The sequence below is a fragment of the Chiloscyllium punctatum genome, chromosome 1 (genome assembly GCF_047496795.1).
Source record: "Chiloscyllium punctatum isolate Juve2018m chromosome 1, sChiPun1.3, whole genome shotgun sequence".
In the NCBI taxonomy this organism is placed as follows: Eukaryota; Metazoa; Chordata; class Chondrichthyes; order Orectolobiformes; family Hemiscylliidae; genus Chiloscyllium; species Chiloscyllium punctatum.
In genome coordinates this window covers 139,407,348-139,429,559 of record NC_092739.1, presented here as the reverse complement: position 1 = coordinate 139,429,559, position 22,212 = coordinate 139,407,348, and the positions used below count along the sequence as shown (strand labels likewise).

At 41.6% G+C, this 22,212-nt stretch overlaps 1 protein-coding gene across 1 annotated transcript; it reads right to left on the bottom strand.

Moving 5' to 3' along the window:
- Nucleotides 1–3,960: 3,960 nt before the first annotated feature.
- tmem129 (transmembrane protein 129, E3 ubiquitin protein ligase) lies at nucleotides 3,961–21,974 on the bottom strand. Its single transcript, XM_072575491.1, has 4 exons — nucleotides 21,708–21,974; nucleotides 19,536–20,007; nucleotides 19,091–19,250; nucleotides 3,961–6,064 (listed from the first exon to the last, which is right to left on the bottom strand). Exons 1-4 carry the CDS (start codon nucleotides 21,910–21,912, stop codon nucleotides 5,816–5,818), a joined length of 1,086 nt encoding a protein of 361 aa, XP_072431592.1. The 5' UTR covers nucleotides 21,913–21,974; the 3' UTR covers nucleotides 3,961–5,815.
- Nucleotides 21,975–22,212: the final 238 nt, after the last annotated feature.

Below are 22,212 nucleotides of genomic sequence, written 5' to 3'. Positions count from 1 at the left end.
GCATTCAGAGTTTTGACCCAATTACACTAAAGGAACAACAATATATTTCCAAGTCAGGAATGTGAGTGGTTTGGAGGGGAACTGCAGGTGGTTGTGTTCCCAAAAATCGGCTGCCCTTGTCTTTCTAGATGGAAGTGATCACATGTTTGGATCTTTGGTGAATTTCTGCAGTGCATTTTGTAGATAATACACACTGTTGCTACTGATTATCAGTGGTGGAAGGAGTGGATGCTTGTGGATTTGGTGCCAATCAAGTAAGCTGCTTTATCCTGGATGGTGTCAAGCATCTTGAGTTTTGTTGGAGCTATCCTCATCCAGGCCAGTGGGGGTATTCCATCACTCTTGACTTGTGCCTTACAGATGATTAACAGGCTTTGGGGAGTTAGGAAGTGAGTTACTCACTACCTCTAACCTGCTCTTATAGTTAGTGTTTATATGGTGAGTCCAGTTGAGTTTCTGGTCAATACTCCAAGGAATTCGCTACACTATTGATTCAAATAGTGCTGGAAAAGCACAGCCAGTCAGGCAGCATCTGAGGAGCAGGAATGTTGACGTTTCAAACATAAGCTCTTCATCAGGAATACTCTTGTTGACTCTGATCTCCAGCATCTGTAGTCCTCACTTTCTCCCAGTTAAACCATTGAATGTCAAGGGGTGGTGGTTATGTTGTCTCTTTTTGGAGATGGTCATTGCCCAGCATTGTGTGGTGTTTATGTTACTTGCTACTTGTCAGCCCAATCCTTGATGGTATCTATGTCTTGCTACAAGATGGCTTCAGTGTTTGAGGAGTCACAAACAAGGGCAATAATCAGCAAACATCCAACATCTGACTGTATGATAAGGGACAATAATCGATGGAGGGAGCTGAAGATGGTTGGGTTCTGAGGAATTTCTGCCGTGATACCCTGGGGCTGAGATGATTGACCTCCAACAACACAATCATCTTCCTTTATGCTACCTATGATTCCAACCAGCATAAAGTTATTCCTGATTGCACCAACTCCAGATTTTCTTGTGCTTCTGGGGGCATACTCAGTCAAATGTTGCCTTGATTTCAAGAGCAGTCACTTTCACGCTATCACTGGAGTTCAGTTCTTAATCTCTGTTTGGACCAGACTGTATTGAGGTGAAGAGCTAACTGGCCATGGAAGAACCTGGGATGTCAATGAGCAGATTATTCCTTTGCACATGATATTGGATAGCATTATTGACAAGCCAGTAAATTACTTAGCTGATGAAGGAGTAAACTCATGGGTGGTAAGTGGATGTGTTGAATTTTTGCTTTTTGTGCACAGACATACTGGTACAGTTTTCCATTTTGTCATGCAGGAGCCAGTGTTATAACTGTTTTGGAAGAACTTGGTGAAAGCTCTAGTTCTGGAGCACAAGTTTTCCATTCTATAGTTAGAATATTATTGCAGCGTTCAGTGTCTTCTACAGTTTCTTGCTAACACATGGAGTGAATAGAATTGGTTGAGGACGAGCATTTGTAATCATAGGGACCTCAGAAGTCTGATGCTTTCATTCGCTCTGTATTAATCTTCAATTTGAAGTACAAAGGACAAGTTTAAAGCATGTGTTGGACTTATTACATCAGTTACCCAAATTCAAAGGCCACAGCATTTTCAGCACCAATCTTAGTTGCCTGTTTTTGTCCAGTTTTTAAAATCCTGACTGAAGGTCCTGGGTAATATCGCTGAACAAAGAGATCTTGGAGTACAGGTTCATAGTTCCTTGGAAGTGGAGTCACAGTTGATTTATGGGACCGTGCATTGAGTATACATTTGGAACGTCATTTACGATGATGTTGCCAGGGTTGGAAGGTTTGAGCTTTTAGGAGAGACTGAAGAAACTGGGGCTATTTTCCCTGTAGCGTCATAGGCTGAGGGGTGACCTTACAGAGTTTATAAATTCATGAGCGACATGGATAGGGTAAATATACAAGGTCTTTTCCCCAGGTGGGAGAGTCTAAAACTAGAGGGCATAGGTTTAAGGTGAGAAGGAAAGATTTAAAAGGGACATCAGGGCAACCTTTTCACAGAGGGTGGTGCGTGTATGGAATAAGCTTCGAGAGAAAGTTGCAGAGGCTGGTACAATTACAACATTTCAAAGACATCTGGATGGGTATATGAATAGGAAGGGATTAAAGGGATATGGGCCAAAAGCTGACAAATAGGACACTCCCCAGGACCTTACCTTTAAGTGTAGAAATCCTGCCCCGAGTTGCCTTTCCAAAATGCAGAATCTCCTACTTATCTAAATTAAACTCTACCTGGCACTTTTTGGCCCATTGGCCCGTCTGTTCAAGATCCCATTGTACTCTGACATAACGTTGCTGTCCACAACACCTCCAATTTTAGTGTCACCTGCAAATTTACTAACCATACCTATGTTCATGTCCAAATCAATTATATAAATTCTTGATCAATGCCCTGGACTTGGGTGTACAGGATAATTTCAAAATTTCATATGACGAATCCTGAAAGTTTGTAAATTGTGAGGAGTATAATGTTTGGCATTGATTTAGAGGACATAGACAGGCTGATGAAATGTATAGACAGATGAAAAATGAAACTTAACATAGAGAAATAGATGATATTGTTAAAAAAAAGGAAAGGTAATATAAAAAGAAGATAATTCTAAAGGAGGTGCAGAAGCAGTAGGACCTGTGAATATACATGGACAAGTCATTGAGGGATGGTAGCACCAGTTGAAAAAATACATTTAAGGGCCTCCATGATGGATAGTTTTATAAAAAGCAGTGAATACAAAACCGAGGAAGCTATGGTGAACCAATATAAAACACTGCCTTAGTCTCAACTGGAGCATTATGCCCAATTTTGAACATTGCTTAAGGAAGAACATAAAGGCAATATGAAACCACAGTAAAGATTTACAAGAATTGTTCTGAGAATGAACGAGGACAGATTGGTGAAGCTCCCTTTGAAAAGATTGAGATTTATTTGGAATGTTCAAAATGAGGGGTCGGAATGAATAGTTTTTTTAAAAAAAAGCTGTTCCCACTGGCAGAAGGGCTGAGAATCACAGTACAATAATACAAGGTGACATGAGCAAAAACATTTTTACACAGCAAGTGGTTAGGATCCAGAATACACTGCCTTAGAACATGGTGGAGATAGATTTAATCATTACAGGGGAGCATTGATTTTTATGCTTAAGCACTTGAGTACGAGCTCTCTAGAACCTTATGATTCAAGAGCAAGAGTGCTACTCACTGAGCTATAGCTGACACCAGAATGAATAACATCTGAAGGTTTTCAGTGGTACAACATTAACTCTTCATGACATCATAAATGGTGTTTGAATTCATGTTTTGGAATGTGAGAATTGGCATTAGTTAGTCAGTGGTAAATTGAATAAAAAATACATCAACAGACTTAAAAATCACACAACACCAGGTTATAGTCCAACAGGTTTAATTGGAAGCACTATCTTTCGGAGCGCCACTCCTTCATCAGGTGGTTGTGGAAGACACAATTGTAAGACACAGAATTTATAGCAAAAGTTTACAGTGTGATGTAACTGAAATTATACATTGAAAAAGACCTTGATTGTTTGTTAAGTCTCTCAGCTGTTAGGTATCAAGGTCTTTTTCAATGTATAATTTCAGTTACATCACACTGTAAACTTTTGCTATAAATTCTGTGTCTTACAATTGTGTCCTCCACAACCACCTGATGAAGGAGTGGCGCTCCGAAAGATAGTGCTTCCAATTAAACCTGTTGGACTATAACCTGGTGTTGTGTGATTTTTAAACTTTGTACACCCCAGTCCAATACCGGCATCTCCAAATCAACGCACTCAGATACTTATGCAGGTAATTCAGAAACCTACTACCTCATGCCACCTAGTGGTAGATCCACTGCTATATCATATTGTAAGCACTGAAACCTATTAGTACCAACAGCCAGCAGGAATCATTTTGGAGTACAGGCAGTATATACGGCATGAACATCCAGGACAGAATATTTTATTGTGTACCTTTGTCCATATACCAAAACAGAAAAATATACCTTATAGCTTCAAAAATACAATTTCACCTTAAAATCAGGTCATTCAAAGTTAAGAACCATTTCAATTTTCTTCAAAATATTTTTTATCTTCTGCAACATGATTCTGTTCCAAAGATACCTACAGTCTACTGTAAATTTCTCAGTTTGAAATATATGTGGAACTACAGAATGGTTAAGGGAGAATGGGAAGGGAGCATGCCAATTAGTGTGGACTTATGCAGGGATCACTTCATCGTGTTAATCCTTTCTATTGTTCCTGTAATTGCAAGAGCCCAGGGATAATTTTAACACTGCCACACAGGGTAAAGTAACCTAGTTTAAATTAGCAATGAAGAATAAACTCCTGGAAAAATTGCAAAAGGACCTCTAATTTTCCAAATTAGGTGTGGTTGTCTTTTAAAATTTTGCTTAAAGTATTGCCAAATGGAATTGGCGTAATGGACTTTACAGAGGAGTATTTCAGAGCTTCAACAGGAAAAGCCCATTTGGACAATGAAGCTTATCCTACCATTCAAGACGACCATGACTGAGCTGTGAAATAACTCCAGATACTTAACTTTGCCACTTAATTTTGGCTAAAAAAAAGTTTAGATTTAAAATTAACAGTTAACCTACAAATTGCTATTTGTTGAAAGAGTTCAAAACTTCCATCTTTAATGTGTAGAAGCATTTGCCAATTTCAAACCTGAAAGGTATGGCTAACCCTTAGACTGCCTTTAGTCCTAGACTCCTGGTTGAGCAAATCAGGGCAATGTAACATTTTTCTTCAAAATTATTTCAGAAGAATTTGCACTGAATCTCTTCCAGATTGTTTACATTTAAGTTTGACATTAAGTTTGACCTTCATTGTTAAAGTCAAAATGAACAAATAACTCCCCTTGCATTTCTGAACAGTTGAGGAAGATGGACTGCTACAGTTCAAGGCAAAGGCTGTCATCATCACCTTTACAGTGAGAAACCCTGCACTGGCAGCATCATTTGCACCAGTATTTTAAAAAATGCAACTAAAGAACCAGAATTGGCAACATTCTGAATGAGTTACAGGCAATCTTTAAAACCAGCGTCCATATGGAGTACAAAATGGGAAAATAAACAATGGGAAAATCAGCCAGCTGCAGAAAAAGGTTTATAAAGGAGATGTGCAATTAACATTGTGAAATAGAAAGGATTCATTGAGTTTGAAAATACTCAGATTTTGTATCTAGCAAGGATGACACAATGTTATCCAAAACTATAATACTGTATATGCAGTGATTGCATAGGAAAGATTTGAAGTTGGAAATAAAATATTGAGAATCCATAATATAAAACGAAAAGAGTTGAGAAATATAAAAAAGCAAGCCTTGAAATTTAAGTGTTTCAAACCATTCAGTTAATTAATTTGAGTCAACTCATGACAATCCAGAAATACAGTCATTGTAGTGTTCTGAAGATTTAAGTTTCAAGCAACTCTGAATTGATGTTCCTGTTGCAAAAGTCATCAGTTCTCGAAGAAGCAATCCCAAGTTGACAGGTTTCATTTTGAATAGACACAGGGGAATAAGAAAAGGGGAAAATAATTTCTCTCACTGGAAGTACTCATCATTGAATGATGTAGGGTTTTCAAGTAAAATGAACACTTCAAGGGCAATTGTTGTGGCCTGAAGACATTTAGTTTAGCTTCCATAACAAAAAAAAAGTTGAGGGCTACAGCTTGGAAGAGGTCAGAAATGAAATCTTGACATGAGATGGACAACTGGGATATTAGATGAAGAATAATTTCCATTTTCATTTCATTCACGTTAGCATACAATAGAGATGTCAAGAATGCAAAACTTTGACCGACAGGTAGGGCAAGGCACCCGATTGGATAGCCATGTTTCTGGATGTTGCTGATCTTGGCGGCTGGCAAACCATTTTCCCATACACGTTAGGCACCACATGGGACGACAATAACACTGCTGACACTCGCCCTCATTTGGCTCTTGGCAGTCTTTGATGAGTTTAATGTTAGCAGCTGTCTGCATGCAGCCAATGCACGGCTCCAGTTCCTGTTTGAAAGCAACATTTTACAATTAGAAAACGTCAATCTCAACAGCACAGGAGTGAAGGATTTCATGGGACTGTGCAGTTTTAAAGTTTCAATTGTATACAAAAAAATCCCTACTTTTCTCTTGATTAGAAGTGTGATTTTGGTAAACATCTACTTGGGTCAATCATTGCCATCACCTCAATTTGTATCCTACCCTCGGGCTAATAAAAAAAGTGACATGTAAAAGAAAAGACTTTCATGATCTCTGGAGTCTCAAAGAGCTTCATAACCAATGAATAAATGCTTTGATGTGCAGTCACTGTTGTAATTAATGAGAGAAATACTTCAGTCAATTTGTTTATAACAAAGCTTCAGAAACAGCGAGTTATTAGATAAACTGCTATCACGTTCTCAAAGACAAGTATAAAGCTAGCACCAGGTAGAATTCTACTCTATACCAAATAGTTACAATGAGTTTTTTTTCTTTTATATTCACCTGAGAAGCTAAACATCTCATCTGAAAAATAGATGGTAGTTTCAACAATTGCTCCTTAAGATTCAGGTTTCTTTTCCTACTGCTCTATGGTTTGTTTCTTTAAGGTGTACAATCCATTTAAATGCAGATTTTGGAAGTCAGAAACAAAGTCAGAAATTGCTGGGAAAACTCAACAGGTCTGGCAGCATATGTGGAGAGAAAGTTAATGTTTCAATACCTGTGACCCTTCAAAACTGACTGTAACTGGGAAAAGATTGGTATTTATGTAGAAGATGGGGTGGGCGGAGGTGTAAACGATATATGGAGATGCAGCCAGAAAGAAAAGCAGGTAGGCAGACAAAGTAATGTGTAAAGGTCAGCCTGAGAGAATGGGAACCTTTTGGAGAAATCTTGTAGCCTCACATGTGACACCAGTGAGGAGGTGGGGCATTTGTTCTGAACAATTGGTGTCATCTGTTCTTTATGTCAATGGATCGGTGTTAATATGATAACATTTGTTCACTTGTGGAATGTGTGGCAGTACTTCCTTCTCACACCAGGGGGCTGGAAGATTGCGTATATGTCACAATTAGATGTCTGATAGCTAAATTTCTGTTTATATTGAAGACTCTTAACAAAACTCATACTCAATAGGAAAAGAATTTGTAATTTAATAAGCTGAGTGGAATATGCACAGAATAGGGATACCCGAAACGTCGATTTCGAAGCTATTTGGATGCTGCCTGAACTGCTGTGCTCTTCCAGCACCACTAATCCAGAATCTGATTTCCAGCATCTGCAGTCATTGTTTTTACCTCATTGTTTGTACCTCTATGCACATAATAGAGCAATCCTGATACAGTTTCATGGATACCACACTGAGCAGATTTGAATTTATGAAGCTCAGCTCCCTCATCTTGACTGTTCTGGAATGTGAATGTCTCATTATCCTTACAGGCTAGGAAAACAGGAAGGTGGGACCTGGCATAGTAAGGAAGTTGCAAGATGTTCATGTGTGAGTGAGAGAGAGAGAGAGAGAGAAAACATTCTTCTATAATTCACTGACTGAAGGGTTCAAGAGAGACAGACAGGACAGAAGCTGGTAGAAAGATTAACTCTTTGTGGTCTGATTTGAGTGAACACTGGCTTGTCATGGATTGAATGTTCCCTGGAGCTCACGATCCGGGAATGTTATGAACTCAATTTGCAATCTGGGAATCTAAGATGATTTTAAAAGAAAAAGCCATTTGGTAGGACAATGATCCTAGGCATGTTAGCTGAGCGAGGCTCCGTCAGGACCTTTCCACATAGTTTAGACTAGTCCGTCGTTATGGATGGTAAAACACAACGAGTGCAGATGCTGGAAACCAGAGTCTAGGTCAGAGTGGTGCTGAAAAAGTATCACAGGTCAGGCAGCATCCGAGGAGCAGGAAAATCGACATTTTGGGCAAAAGCCCTTCATCAGGAATATACGCAGAGTGCCTGAAGGGTTGAGAGATAAGTGAGAGGAGGGTAGGGGTGGGGGGAAAGTAGCACAGAGTACAATAGGTGAATGGGGGTGGGGATGGAGGTGATAGGTTGGGGGTGGGAGGAGAAAGGAGTGGATAGGTGGAAAAGAAGATAGACAGGTAGGACAAGTCATGGGGCCAGTGCTGAGCTGGGGTAAGGTGGGGGGGGGTGGGGGTGGGGTGGGGGCGGAAATAAGGAAACTGGTGAAATCCACACTGATGCCATGGGGTTGAAGTGTTCCGAGGCGGAAGGTGAGGCGTTCTTCCTCCAGGCATCAGGTGGTGAGGGAGCGGCGGTGAAGGAGGCCCAGGACCTCCATGTCCTCAGCAGAGTGGGAGGGGGGGTTGAAATGTTGAGCCACAGGGCGGTGTGGTTGATTGGTGCAGGTATCCCGGAGATGTTCCCTAAAGCGCTCTACTAGGAGGCATCCAGTCTCCCCAATGTAGAGGAGACCGCATCGGGAGCAACGGATACAATAAATGATATTAGTGGATGTGCAAGTAAAACTTTGATGGATGTGGAAGGCTCCTTTAGGGCCTTGGATGGAGGTGAGAGAGGATGTGTGGGCGCAGGTTTTACAGTTCCTGCGGTGGCAGGGGAAGGTGCCAGGATGGGAGGATGGGTTGTTGGGGTGGCGTGGACCTGGCCAGGTAGTCACGGAGTGAACAGTCTTTGCGGAAAGGGGAATGGAGTGGGGAGGGAAATATATCCCTGGTGGTGGGGTCTGTTTGGAGGTGGCGGAAATGTTAGCAGATTATGTGGTTTATGCGAAGGTTGGTAGGGTGGAAGGTGAGCACCAGGGGCGTTCTGTCCTTGTTACGGTTGGAGGGGTGGGGTGTGAGGGTGGAGGGACGGGATGTGGACGAGATGCGTTGGAGGGCATCTTTAACCACATGGGAAGGGAAATTGCGGTCTCTAAAGAAGGAGGCTATCTGGTGTGTTCTGTGGTGGAACTGGTCCTCCTGGGAGCAGATATGGTGGAGGCGGAGGAATTAGAATACGGGATGGCATTTTTGCAGGATGTAGGGTGGGAAGAGGTGTAATCCAGGGAGCTGTGGAGTCGGTAGATTTGTAAAAAAATGTCAGTGTCAAGTCGGTTGTCATTAATGGAGGTGGAGAGGTCCAGGAAGGGGAGGGAGGTGTCAGAGATAGTCCAAGTAAATTTAAGGTCAGGGTGGAATGTGTTGGTGAAGTTGATGAATTGCTCAACCTCCTCGCGGGAGCACGAGGTGGCGCCAATGCAGTCATCAATGTAGCGGAGGAAGAGGTGGGGACTGGTGCCGGTGTAACGATGGAAGATGGACTGTTCTACGTAGTCAACAAAGAGACAGGCATAGCTGGGGCCCATACGGGAGCCCATGGCTACTCCTTTGGTCTGGAGGAAGTGGGAGGATTCGAAGGAGAAATTGTTAAGGGTGAGGACCAGTTCAGCCAAACGAATGAGAGAGTTGGTGGAAGGGTACTGTTGGGGACGTCTGGAGAGGAAGAAATGGAGGGCTTGGAGGCCCTGGTCATGGCGGATGGCGGTGTAAAGGGATTGGATATCCATGGTGAAGATGAAGCATTGGGGGCCGGGGAAACAGAAATCTTGGAGGAGGTGAAGGACGTGGGTTATTAGAGTGGTGCTGGAAAAGCACAGCAGGTCAGGCAGCACCCGAGGAGCAGGAAAATCGATGGGCATATGGCGTTTTTGTAATTTTAATACCAAATTCTGTATAAAGACAGCTTGTTTGCAGCAATAGGGAGGGTTAGCCTGAGAGCTCTCTTCGGGGTAAGAGCTGGTACCACTACTCTAAAAGTTTTAGAACGTTAGCTCAACCCAAGCTTGTAGATATCTATGTTATAGTGTAACATTGATGCCATTGGTAAGTAAAGGTAATAATTTAGACTAAACCGTCTGTAAGAGTTTTATATTCCAGACTACCACAGAGTACAATCTCCAGGACGAACCAAGAGAGGCTTACAGGTCGAGTCCATTAGGGATTCCCTGAGCCGTCTTGAATAGGGACTTGAACACTTCGGTGGCGACAACGGGTTGATTTTGGTTGCAGCCGACATGATGACAAGGGGTTGGCATAAGGACATGGGAAAAGATGTATTAAGCCCAAAAATTGTTGAACTTGGTAATGAGCCCTGAAGAATAAGAGGTTCCCAAGTGGAAAATGAGGCGCTGTTCTTCTAGCTTGCAATGAGCTTCGTTGGAGCATTCTGATTTGGCCAGGGAATACAGTGATGTGTTGAAGCTGGCAACCAGAAGCTCAGGCTCATTAATTAGATTACCTTGTGATCTAAACTTTGCTATGCTAAAACTATTTATTGTTAACAAATTGTTAAATAGTGTCATACAGCATGGAAACAGACCTTTTGGTCCAACCAGTCCACAACAACCATGTTTGCAAACTAAACTAGTCCCATCTGCCTGCGCTTGGCCCGTGTCCCTCCAAACCTTTCCTATTCATGCACTTATCCAAATGTCTTTTAAACTTTGGAACTGTCCTTGCATCCACCATTTCCTTTGGCAGTTCATTCCACATATGATGTACTGTGTAAAAAAAAAAGCTTTCCCCTCATGTCCTTTTTCAAGCTTTCTCCTCTCATCTTAAAAATGTCCCCTAGTTTTGCACTCCCTGTCCTGAGGGAAAAGACCTATATCTAATCTAAGCCACTCATGATTTTATAAACGTCGATAAGTTTATTCAACTTCCTAAACTCCAGTGAAAAAAGTCCCAGTCTCTCCAGTCTGTTTTTATATCTCAAACCTCCATTTCTGGCAACATTCTGATAAATATTTTCTGAACCCTCTCCAGTTTAATAACATCCTTCCTATAACAGGGTGACCAGAACTACACACAGTAGTCCAGAATCTTTTGTTTAAGTTATAAACTTGGTGCCTGACATGGATTGTGTGCAAAGTCTGTAATGATTATTGAAAAAGTCTGGTTGGGAACTACTGTGGTCAGATTTGAGGATTTTTGAAGGTTTTACCTTTACTGTGCTGTGAATAGAGATAGGGAAGCTGATTTAATTTCGTATGTCTCTGCGTTCTAACACAAGGAAGAACATTGAAAACATCTAGCAATCAATGACAATTGATAACTTATAAGGTTATTCCTTATTATATTATTATATTATAATAATATTATATTATATATTCCTTGCTACAAACTGCAATACAGTAATTGTATTGTGCATTAAATTTACGTATTTTTTAGCAAGTTCTGCCTCACGAATGTAGATCATTTCAAGTTTATCTGCTGTTACAGAACAAAAAGAAAAACGTGCACAAACGAGATCAAGACAAGTTCAGCACTAATGGTAGGAAGTTGTGGATTTAAATTGTAGAACAGTCTTTCACTGCAGAAACACACTCATACCATAGAAATTGGTGCAAAAGTAGGCCATTCAATGCATCTTTACTCAGATTAGTAGGGGTGTGGAACGCCCTGCCTGCAACAGTAGTAGACTCGCAAACGTTAAGGGTTTTTAAATGGTCATTGGATAAACAGATGGATGTAAATGGAATAGATGGGTTTCAGATTGGTTCCACAGGTTGGCACAAAATCGAGGGCTGAAGGGCCTATACTACGCTGTAATGCTCTATGTTCTAAGACTGCTCTGCTCAATGAGATTGTGATTGATGATCTCAACTCCACTTTCCTGCCTTATCCCCTTAACTCTTGATTCCCTTATGGATTTAAATATCTCAGCTCAGACTTTTGTATCTACAGGATAAGGTCACATGGAGTGAGACTAATTTAAAACAAAATAATTAGCTTCACTCATCTATGATCTTTAAGACTTACTATTACTCAGCTTCTGATTTTAAAGATTATTTAAAACACGGTCTGTGTATGGGTTTGTAGCTCGGGTGCCAATTGTTGTTGTTATACATATGTTTGCTGAGCTGGAAAGTTGATTTGCAGATGTTTCGTCCCCTGTCTAGGTGATATCTTCAGTGCTTTGGAAGCGCTGCTGTACTGTCTCTTTATTTGGTGCTGTTTCTGCTGCTTTCTATTGCGAGTGCCGGTTGTTCATTGTAATAGCCGGTATACTGGGTCTAGGTCTATGTGCCTGTTGATGGAGTCCGTGGCTGAGTGCCATGCTTCTAGAAATTCTCTGGCTGTCCTCTGTTTAGCTCGTCGTATGATCATTGTGTTGTCCCAGTCGAATCTGTAGTCCTTGTCATTTGTGTGTATGGCTACTAGGGACAGCTAGTCGTGGTATTTAGTGGCTAATTGGTGTTAGTGAATGCTAGTTGTTGTTTGCCCTATATAGTATTTTGCAGTTTTTTTTTACATGGAATCCTGTAAATTACGTTAGTCTTGCACATGATGAGTATCGGGTCTGTTGTCGTGGTAAGTTGTTGGCTGGGCATAGTTATCTGTTTATGGGCTGTCATGGATCCCAGTGGCCAGAGAAGTCTGGCTGTCAGTTCAGAGACTTTTTTTAATGTAAGGTAGCGTGGCTGGTGAGTTAGGTCAGCATGTCCTTGTCGCATTGTCTGATTGTGGGCATCTATGGATGAAATTGCAGCGGTATCCGTTCTTAGTGAATACTCTGTAGAGGTGTTCTTCTTCATCCCTTTGTAGGTTGGGGATACTACAGCATGCTGTAGCCCTTTTGAACAGGATCCTAATGCAGTTTCTCGTGTATTTGGATGGTTGCTATTGTAATTCAGGACCTGGTCAGTGCGTGTGGCTTTCCTGTACACTTTTGTGGGGTGCATTCACCATTCTGTGTTCTTTGTACCCTCACATCCAGGAATGGAAATTGATCATTGGTTTCCTCCTCTTTCATAAATCTGATTCCTGTGATTATGGTGTTGATAATCATGTATATGGTCTCTATTTCTGTTTTCTTAATGATAACAAATGTGTCGTCTACATATCAGATCCAGAGTTTGGGTTGGATTTGTGGGAAGGCTGTTTGTTCCAATCTTTGCATCACTGCTTCTGCTATAAGCCCAGAGATGGATGAGCCCCGAGGTGTCCCATTGATCTGTTCATACATTTGGTTGTTGAATGTGAATTGTGTCGTCAAGCACAAGTCTAGTAGTGTGAGCATGCAGTCCTTGTTGATAGGTTCCCCATTGTGTTGTCTGTTCAGTTTGTCCAGGAGGTTGGCTATTGTCTCTCTGGCTACAGTTTTGTCAATTGAAGTGAACAGTGCCGTTACATCAAATGAGACCATTACTTCATGCTTATCTAATTTTATATTCTTGATGTTCTCTAGGAATTCTTGTGATAGTGGAGTCAAGGGTTATGGAGATAAGGCTGGAACAGGATACTGATTGGGAAAGATCAGCCATGATCATATTGAATGGCGGTCCAGGCTCGAAGGGCTGAATGGCCTACTCCTGCATCTATTGTCTATTGTCTATTGTGATGATTGTATGGAGTGTTTGGATCCGCTGCTAAGATGTTTTAGTTTTTGTTGAAGTTCTTTTGCCAATTTATGCGATGGCGTTCCCGGGAATATCACAGTGGGTCTAAGTGGTATGTCTACTTTGTGTAATCCATAAAACCTTAGGGTGTTGTCCCTTGTAGCCATACACAGAGATAACAAGGACCATAAATTTGAATGAGACATTGCAATGATCATAGGACAAGCTAAATGTAGGGCAGCCAGAAGCATGGCACTCAGCTACAGACTCCATCAAGAAGCACATAGATTTAGATCCAATATACCAGCTACTACAACAAACTGGAACCAGCAAAAACTAAAGCAAATAAATTGCAGTAGACACTTCACAGGAGGCGCCAAAGCACTGAAGATGTCACCTAGACAGGGGATAAAATGTCTACAAATCAACTTCCCAGCTCGGCAAACATACCCACAACCAAGACGTTATATAAAACATATACAATTTGGCTTTGGACGTCCTCATCTAAGTTAATTACATACCTCAATTTTCCTCAATCACTCTCAACTTGAATCTCAGCATCATATAACTCCAAACTAGGCTTTTAACTTCCCATCTTGTACATCACAAAGACTGAGCAAATTTACAAATATCTGACTCCTGATAAATTTATGGCTCCAAGTTTATTTTAGAAAAGCATGCTTACTTCCCTCAAATTGATTTAAACAGCAAAAAATATGACATTCTCTCGAAACTTTCCCATAATTAATGGCACACTACAGCTGGTGTTTCACTTGTCAGTCAAAGCAGCAATACCTAATGGAATACTGTTTTAAGGCAAGTATAATCTCCCTCTGAAAACTGTGCAAATTCTTAATCTCAGCCTTACTTTTAACTGAAGGTACAGAGCAAAGGTTGGTGGCAGGGAAGGTTAAAAAGAAAAGCAGATTTTAGTCTGCAAAAGTTTAGCCTCACAATGAATATAACAAGCTGATCCATCCCTCTTCCTTTAGTGCTTTTATTAAGAATTATATTCATATTGAATTTGTAGCTCGGTGCAAGAGATTTCCTTATATCAATGTACCTAAAAAAGCTCCTTTCTCTAGTTGCCAAACACTTAACAATCAAAGGAACCTAAAGCCACTATTGTGTTGTGAATGATAAACTCAATACAGTTCACTTTATTTTAATTGGCACTTAATTAACCAGCACACATGATAAACTAGAAAAACCTGCACTCATCTCTACAGCATCTGAACAACAAGGACACCTACGTCGGACTCGTGCTCATCATCTACAGCTCCACCGTCAACACCATTATCCCCTCTAGACTGATCTCAAATCTGTGACCATGGTCTCTGCTCCGCCCTCTGCAACTAGATTCTCAGCTTTCTGACCCTCAGACCACAATCAGTGAAGATAGATAACTGCACCTCCTCTAGAATAACACAATACTGGAGATTCCCAGGAAGCAGCCTCAGCCCCTACTGTACTTCCTATACATCCACAACTGTTGCCAAATTTCGAACGAACGCCATCTACAAATTCGCTGATGACACCACCATAGATGGATACCTAACAATGACGAGACAAAATACAGAAGGGAGATAGAGGGCTTGGTGATGTGGTGCAATGAGAATAGCCTCTCTCTCTCTCTCTCTCTCTCTCTCTCTCAGCGTCAGCAAAACTAAAGAACTGATCATTGATTTCAGAAAGAAAGGAGGAGAACATGGCCCCACCTACAATAATGGAACTGAGGTTGAGAGGGTGGAGAGCGTCAAGTTCCTTGAGTGATGATAACCAATAATCTATTCTGGATTCCCACATAGATGTGATGGTCAATGTGGAACAACAACGCCTCTTCTTCCTCAGGCAGCTCAGGAAATTCAGCATGTCCAAAAGGATCCTCACCAGCTTTTACCAATGCATCAGTGAAAACATATTGTCTGGGTGCATAATGGCCTCTTATGGCAACTGCTGTGCCCATAACAAACTACAGAAGGTGGTGTGTACAGTCCAGACCATCACAGAAGTCAACCTTCCATCCATGGACTCCATACACAGCTCGCTACCACCTAAAGGCTGTCATCATCAAGGACCCATCGCACCCCGGTAATGATTTCCTACAATCACTTCTATCAGGCAGAAGATACAGAAGCCTGAATACACGCACCAGCAAATTCAGGAACAGTTTCTCCTCTGTGCAATTTCACCTCTATGCTTCTGTCTTAAGTCTTTCTGATCTGAACATCCTTGCTTACTATGATCTGCCTGTACTGCTCATATACAAAGCTTTTTACTGTACTTCGGTCTGTAATAATAAATAATCAAATCAAAAACTATATACCTGAAATATCATAAGTTTACTGGGTTATTGCGATCTCCACGATGTCTCGAGGAGTCAGTTGAGGGTGAGAGTGAAAAGGCTCTTGGCCGTTAAATAATAACCTAAACTTAAATGATTTATGCTGTAAATAAAGTATAACAGTGATGTATATACCCTTGCATTACATTACTTAATGTGTGGTTTTACATTGATTACATGGACCCCTTGATTTATAAGAATGTTTGATTAACCAGTATACTCCTAGTCCCATAGGTGCCCAGTTAATAAAGTATGTGCTTCACCCAGACAAACTGTTGATGCTAAGTGTGTTCAGGGCCTACCTCTCTTGCAACTGGAAATGAGGATCAAAAATAAACATGGTTGATGGCATGTGGAGGTGAAGTGATGCAAATCATATATTTTTACTAATTCTGAAGATTAAAATATGATTAACTTGTGACGCCTTTGTGGTCAAAAGACTAGGAAGCACAAAGATGATAACGAGAGTCACAATGCTTTTGATCCATAGCAACTTCCATATGGTGAGCACCTCAAATAGCCTCTCCTAAATCAAGGCTTTATGTGCTGAGTCTTAATTAGAACTGTGGGCAGAGTTGTGAAGGTATGTGTTGAAGAATGCTAAACCAGACAGCTCAGTATAGGTTGGAGTGATCAGCATTAATTGGCAGACTGCCTAGGAGAAGGCAATTTTGATTCCAAACCCCGGCTATTGGTTAATTAGTCAGGTAATCATGGCTAACAACATGGAAGATCACAAACAACGTCACCATCCTAGTCCATTGATATTAAAGGTAGCTGAAGCTCTCTAGCATGCACAACAACTCATCCAAAAGAAACTCTAAAAATCAAACCTTATATCCTTTCAGTGCTATATTTGGAGCAAACATTGCACCAAAGTAGTGTTAATTGCCTTGGATGAGGGAGTGGGAGAGGCTCTGCACAAACTACAATCACTTAAATATACTTAATGTGTAGATTATTTAGTAAAGCACCAATCAAAACATCATTGAAATTTTTTTTTAAAATGAACATTCATCTGTAAAAACAATGGGTGAATACATCATCTCAATTTCAACTTAAATGTTTTCGAAAATTAACTAAAGTTTTTATTGAACTGTATAAAGAGATATTTAAATTTTGTGAAGATTTGTAGCTTGGAGCTGGTTGGATCCACTGTTGGTCTGTTTGCCGAGCTGGTAGGTTTGTTACAAATAAAAAGATATTTGCGCAGATGACCATAAGCTCAAAGACACAGCTTTTAAAAAGCATCTTGCAATAAGGGAAGAGAAGTGGAGAGGTTTAGGGAGGGATCTCCAGAGTTTGAGGCTAACTAAGTTAAAGTCACAGCTATCAATATTTGAAGGAAGACAATCAGGATACTTAAAAGCTCAGAATCAGAATGGCATATATTTCAGAAGGATATAGGATGGAAGGAGATTACAAAGACTGGCTTGGGATGTGAGGCCAGACAGTGATTTGAAAATGAGACACAGAATTTTAAACTGAAGGCATTAATGGACCTGGAGCAATACACATCAGGGAGCACTGGGGTAATGGAACATGACTACAATTAGGTAACAATATTTGGATGTGCTAAGGTTAAAGGATGTATTACTAAATGATTAAATGAGAATGATTTTTGAGAAGATTTGTCACTCAGGTTGATGATAAGTATACAAGTTAGTTTGCTGAGCTTGAAGATTTGTTTTCAGATGTTTCGTTAGTGAACTAGGTAACATCAGTGAGAGTCTCGGGTGAAGCACTGGTGGTATGTCCTGCCTCTCTATTTATAGGTTTTGGTTTCTTCAGGTGGGTGATGTTGTTTCCAGTCTTTTTTTTCTTTTCAAGGGAAGGTATGTAGAATCTAAAACTATGTGTTTATTGATGGAATTCTGGTGAGAACGAGTGTCTTTGTTTCGCCTGTCCCAGGATGTGTGTATTATCCCAGTCAACAAGATATCATGCAAGAACTGTAAAAAAAAACACAAACAAACAAACTAGCAGGAAACTTTCCATCAGGACACATGAACACCAACTGGCCACCAAAACATGGCCCACTATCACTATTTTCTATACATCCAAAGAAGGACAGCACTTTGACTGGGACAACACATACATCCTAGGACAGGTGAAACAAAGACATGCACGAGAATTCTTAGAGGCAACCCTTGAAAAAAATTGGGAAATGACTACACCCACCTTAAGAAACCAAAACCTCTAAATAGAGAGGCAGGACATACACCAGCGCTTCACCGGAGGACTCTCACTGATGTTACTACTATGGTGATGAAACATCTGACAACAAACCTTCCGGCTCAGTGAGCTAACTTAGATACTTATTAAATAACAGGGAAACCCCGATTATTCGAACATGGTGGGTTGGCACTATTTCGTTCGGATAATTGATTATTCGGTTAATCGATTAAATGCCTTTCCTCTGGGGCTCGGAGTTTTTAAAGTCTGCTCCCTGTTCAGGAGATTAGCAGCAGCACACAGCGCGTGAGCCCGTCCCCAACCCCGTGCCTCCCCACCCCCAACCCCCCGTCCCCAACCCCGTGCCACACCGCCCCCCACCTCCAATCCTGTGCCACCCCGTCCCCAAATCCGTGCTCCGTGCCCCACCCGCCCCCAACCCCGTGCTTCCCCGTCCACAGCCCCGTGCCACACCGCCCCCCCTGTCCCCAACCCCGTGCCACACCACCCCCCCTCCACTCTGAACCCTGTGCCACACCGCCTCCCGCCCCCAACACCATCCCTGCCCCCAAACCCAGCCCCATACACCCCCGCCCCCTCTCTGGGGCAGCTGGAATGGACACCAACAAGACAGCTTCAGTTGCCTTTGCGGGGTAAGTCTCCAAATAGTGCACGCACAGACACGCGCGCGCAGCCACAGCCACACACACAACTTATTACTGCAACATTTTGACAGGTTTCACCATTGCCACGTACAGGACAATGTTGGAGAGATTATCTGGGGAAGTGGGGTTTAGGGTACACCCATGTAGAACTCCACGGAAAGTGTGGGGAGAGAGAGAGAGCGGGATGTTAGTCATTTGGAGATGGTGCCTATTTAATTACTGGAAACAAAAGATGCGATCACTGTTGGAAACACGTTTTTGATGTAATGTTTCCATCGGGACCTGGAGATCTCCTTCAGATAATCCGATTTTCGGATAATTGGTGCTCGGATAATCGAGGTTTCTCTGTAATGGCCTGAGTGACAGATTCAGAGGATTCACTTCATGACTCATTTTCAGGCAAAGCATATGGACCAACTAAGAACTCCATGTGGCTGAGCTGTTTTTCAATATTATAAGAGGTAAAAAGAAAATTTGATTTTAAATACAAATACCTGATTACTAGGTAGATGAAACCGTTGGTTCAATTCCACCTGGATCTTGAATGTGTCAAGAAACATGTCACTTAGCGACTGATGGATAACCACATTATGAGCATTTCGAACCGTTGTGTGCAGTTTCTCACGTAGTTCACCATACTCCGTTGAATTCAGTCTATAAATAAATAAAGACAATACAGACTGTACTTCAGTTCTTGATGTATAACAACTTTACTTAGTTTCTTTCTGCATCCACCACCCACTCTTGAAAATAATCTCCTTTTCACTTGTTGCAATTTAGTTAAGGGCAATGGGGGAAAGTGTGCTACAGAAAGGTCGAGGACAAAGTGCTTGTGTTAAGTGGTTGGAATCAGCAAACAGGCCCATAAGACAAGGTGATGTGGTTTCAAGTCTTAATCAGGATAACTAAATCCAGTTGTGATTGGATGCCATTACCCACCTAATGTCAAATGGCTTGATGTTCGGATTGATGCTGCATACTTGAATTGTGAGGAATTGTACAGGAGCATTCACGTCAGGACACAGCTCATGCTGTCTTGATTCAGTCAATGTGAGGTGAATGTCCTGCTGCTGTGCTATATGAACATGGTAAGTAGTCACCTTCATCACCCAGGTATCAGTGACAATGACACGGGCTCCTGCTGCTCCAGAAGCGAATTTATCAATTCTTCGGAACTCAGTATTAACAGAAGATGCCACTGCTCTCCAACCAGACTGTGGAAGGGCATAATGTGCAAGGCCTCTGGCTATTGGATGGTTGCCCCACTTATTTAAGGACCAATACAACACCATGAGGCTAGTAAAAGCCGAGATGAGCACAGCAGTCACTAAATAAATCAACCAACCCTCGCTTACTAGAAAGTAGAACTGCTTTTCACCAGAAGATGCAACACACATTCCTGCATAATAACCTGTTAAGAAACAAGTGATAAGTGAGAAAAACATGCAATACATTTTAGTAAAGGGTCATTTAATACCTATTACATACTTGCAACAAATCACGAAAGGTACCCTCAATCATTTTACCCCAACTACAGCTTGATCTGATAAAAGCTTTATATTCATATAGCATCTTACCCTTTTGTTTTTGAAGTGCATTGCAAATTTGTTCCCAAATATGACAACCTTTTGTGCATAAAATGAATAAACCAGTCAACTTTCAGGCAAGATTGGCTGAGGGGTAAATATTACTTATATCAGGAGAAACAACTACTCTAAGTGGATGTGATCACATCTATGTGTACTACTAAAATAGACAGCACTACGGCTTAACGGTTCAAGGGAGGATGTGGACACTGTGTGAAGTAATGAAACACTCCTTAAATACTGCACAAACCAAAGGAGTGACCCAGCTTGGGTAAAATGCCATGACTTAAACTTTACTTTCTGATTCTCTTTGAATTGCAAAAATAATCTTAACAGAAACACAAAGCAAGTTGGTCACATTTGCAAATACTACTAACTGGAATCTGAAGAATTAATCAAAGATCTACCTAAATAGTTAGGTAAAATTTGCAGAGTGATACTAAATTTTAAGTCAGCACCTTCAAGATATTGTCCAGAAGGAAGAACAACTTATTCAATGAGTGCTGGTGGACTGCATAGAAGACTGAAAACGATACAAGACTTAAAAGCCAAGACTTAAATGTCATCACAACGCATATCAATGCAATCAAATAGAGTTGTATTACCAAATAAATAAAATGTAAAATATTTCAGAAGCTAATATTGAGGTCAAGCAACTTCAGTGGACAGAGAAAGTGAACCCTTCAGATTAACTATCTTTTAATTTAATTCTTGATTAAGCACAAGCCTGTGGTCTTTATACTGAAGGAAATAGTGTAGTTTTGGGTTCGGTCACAGCTCAGCTGATGTGTTCAGTTCTGCTAACAAGGCACATAGGAAAATTCCCCACACTCTGGACACAATTACGTGAAGGACTATTGTCACAAGAAAAGAGTAAGGAAAGGCCTGAAACATTGAGACTACTAGGTTTATAAGGAAGCAAATTAGGTTTTAAAAAGCCTAAAATTTATAACTAAAAGGTGATCAGGTGAAGAAAAAATTAATTTGGAATACTAGCTCAGACAAAATTCCATACTACATAAAGCAGTATAAATCAGATCATCTACTGAAAATCAATCCTTAAGAGTTAACAATGTGAGGCAGGGCACTGGTGACAAAATGTTATGAATGCTGTGCCATCTTGCCCCCTTAATATTTCCTGCGCATATGTTGTGTTTAAACCTACCACTACCACCGAGGCAAGGGAGGATTAGCAAAATTAGCACAAACATACTGTAAGCCAGGTAGAGTATAAATCTGATAAAAATATTCGGCTCCAGTAAATTCATTTGAAATTTATAAAACCCTGCTCGCTGGATTACCATTACCATCCTGAAAACTGCTGCCTTGTTGGCATCAAAGAGAGGGAGTTTAGACAACGACCTGAAGTTCAGAAAGTTGATGTTGACAGCATTCCCAATAATTGGGAACATTCGCGAGTGGCGAAACCCTACCCAACTTCCCAGGCTCACAATACACAAACAAATCAGAGGGAGCTTCATTCACTCCCCCACATGAAGCCGGGGCCGCTCTGCCCTGACCTGACCTAGCGGTAACAGCGAATGCACAGTGACAGTGGCGGCCGTCCTGCGGATGTGGTAGTGAATGAAGGCCAGATCCTCACTGCCCAGCTGCTCAGACAGCAGGTCCTGCACCGTCACCCCCGCCGAACGGAACTCGGTCGGAGTGAAAACAAAACAGAAGGAAAGGACAATGTAAAAGAGACTGAACACTGCTTCAGGGCTGTCCATTCTCGGCTCGGCCAAACTGTCCGCCGCTGGAGACACGGATATCCGGTTCAAACCTCGCCACGAGCCCCGCCCCCAGCTCCGACCTCCCCATCACCGGCCCCGCCCCCAACTCCGACCTCCCCATCACCGGCCCCGCCCCCAACTCCGACCTCCCCATCACCGGCCCCGCCCCCAACTCTGGCCCGCCCCATCACCGACCCCCCCCCCCCCCCCCCCGATACATTGTTCAGGAATGGGACAATGTATCCATTGGTGAGGATGTACCGGTTGTGCTTCAGTTTGTGGGAACAGAACCATACA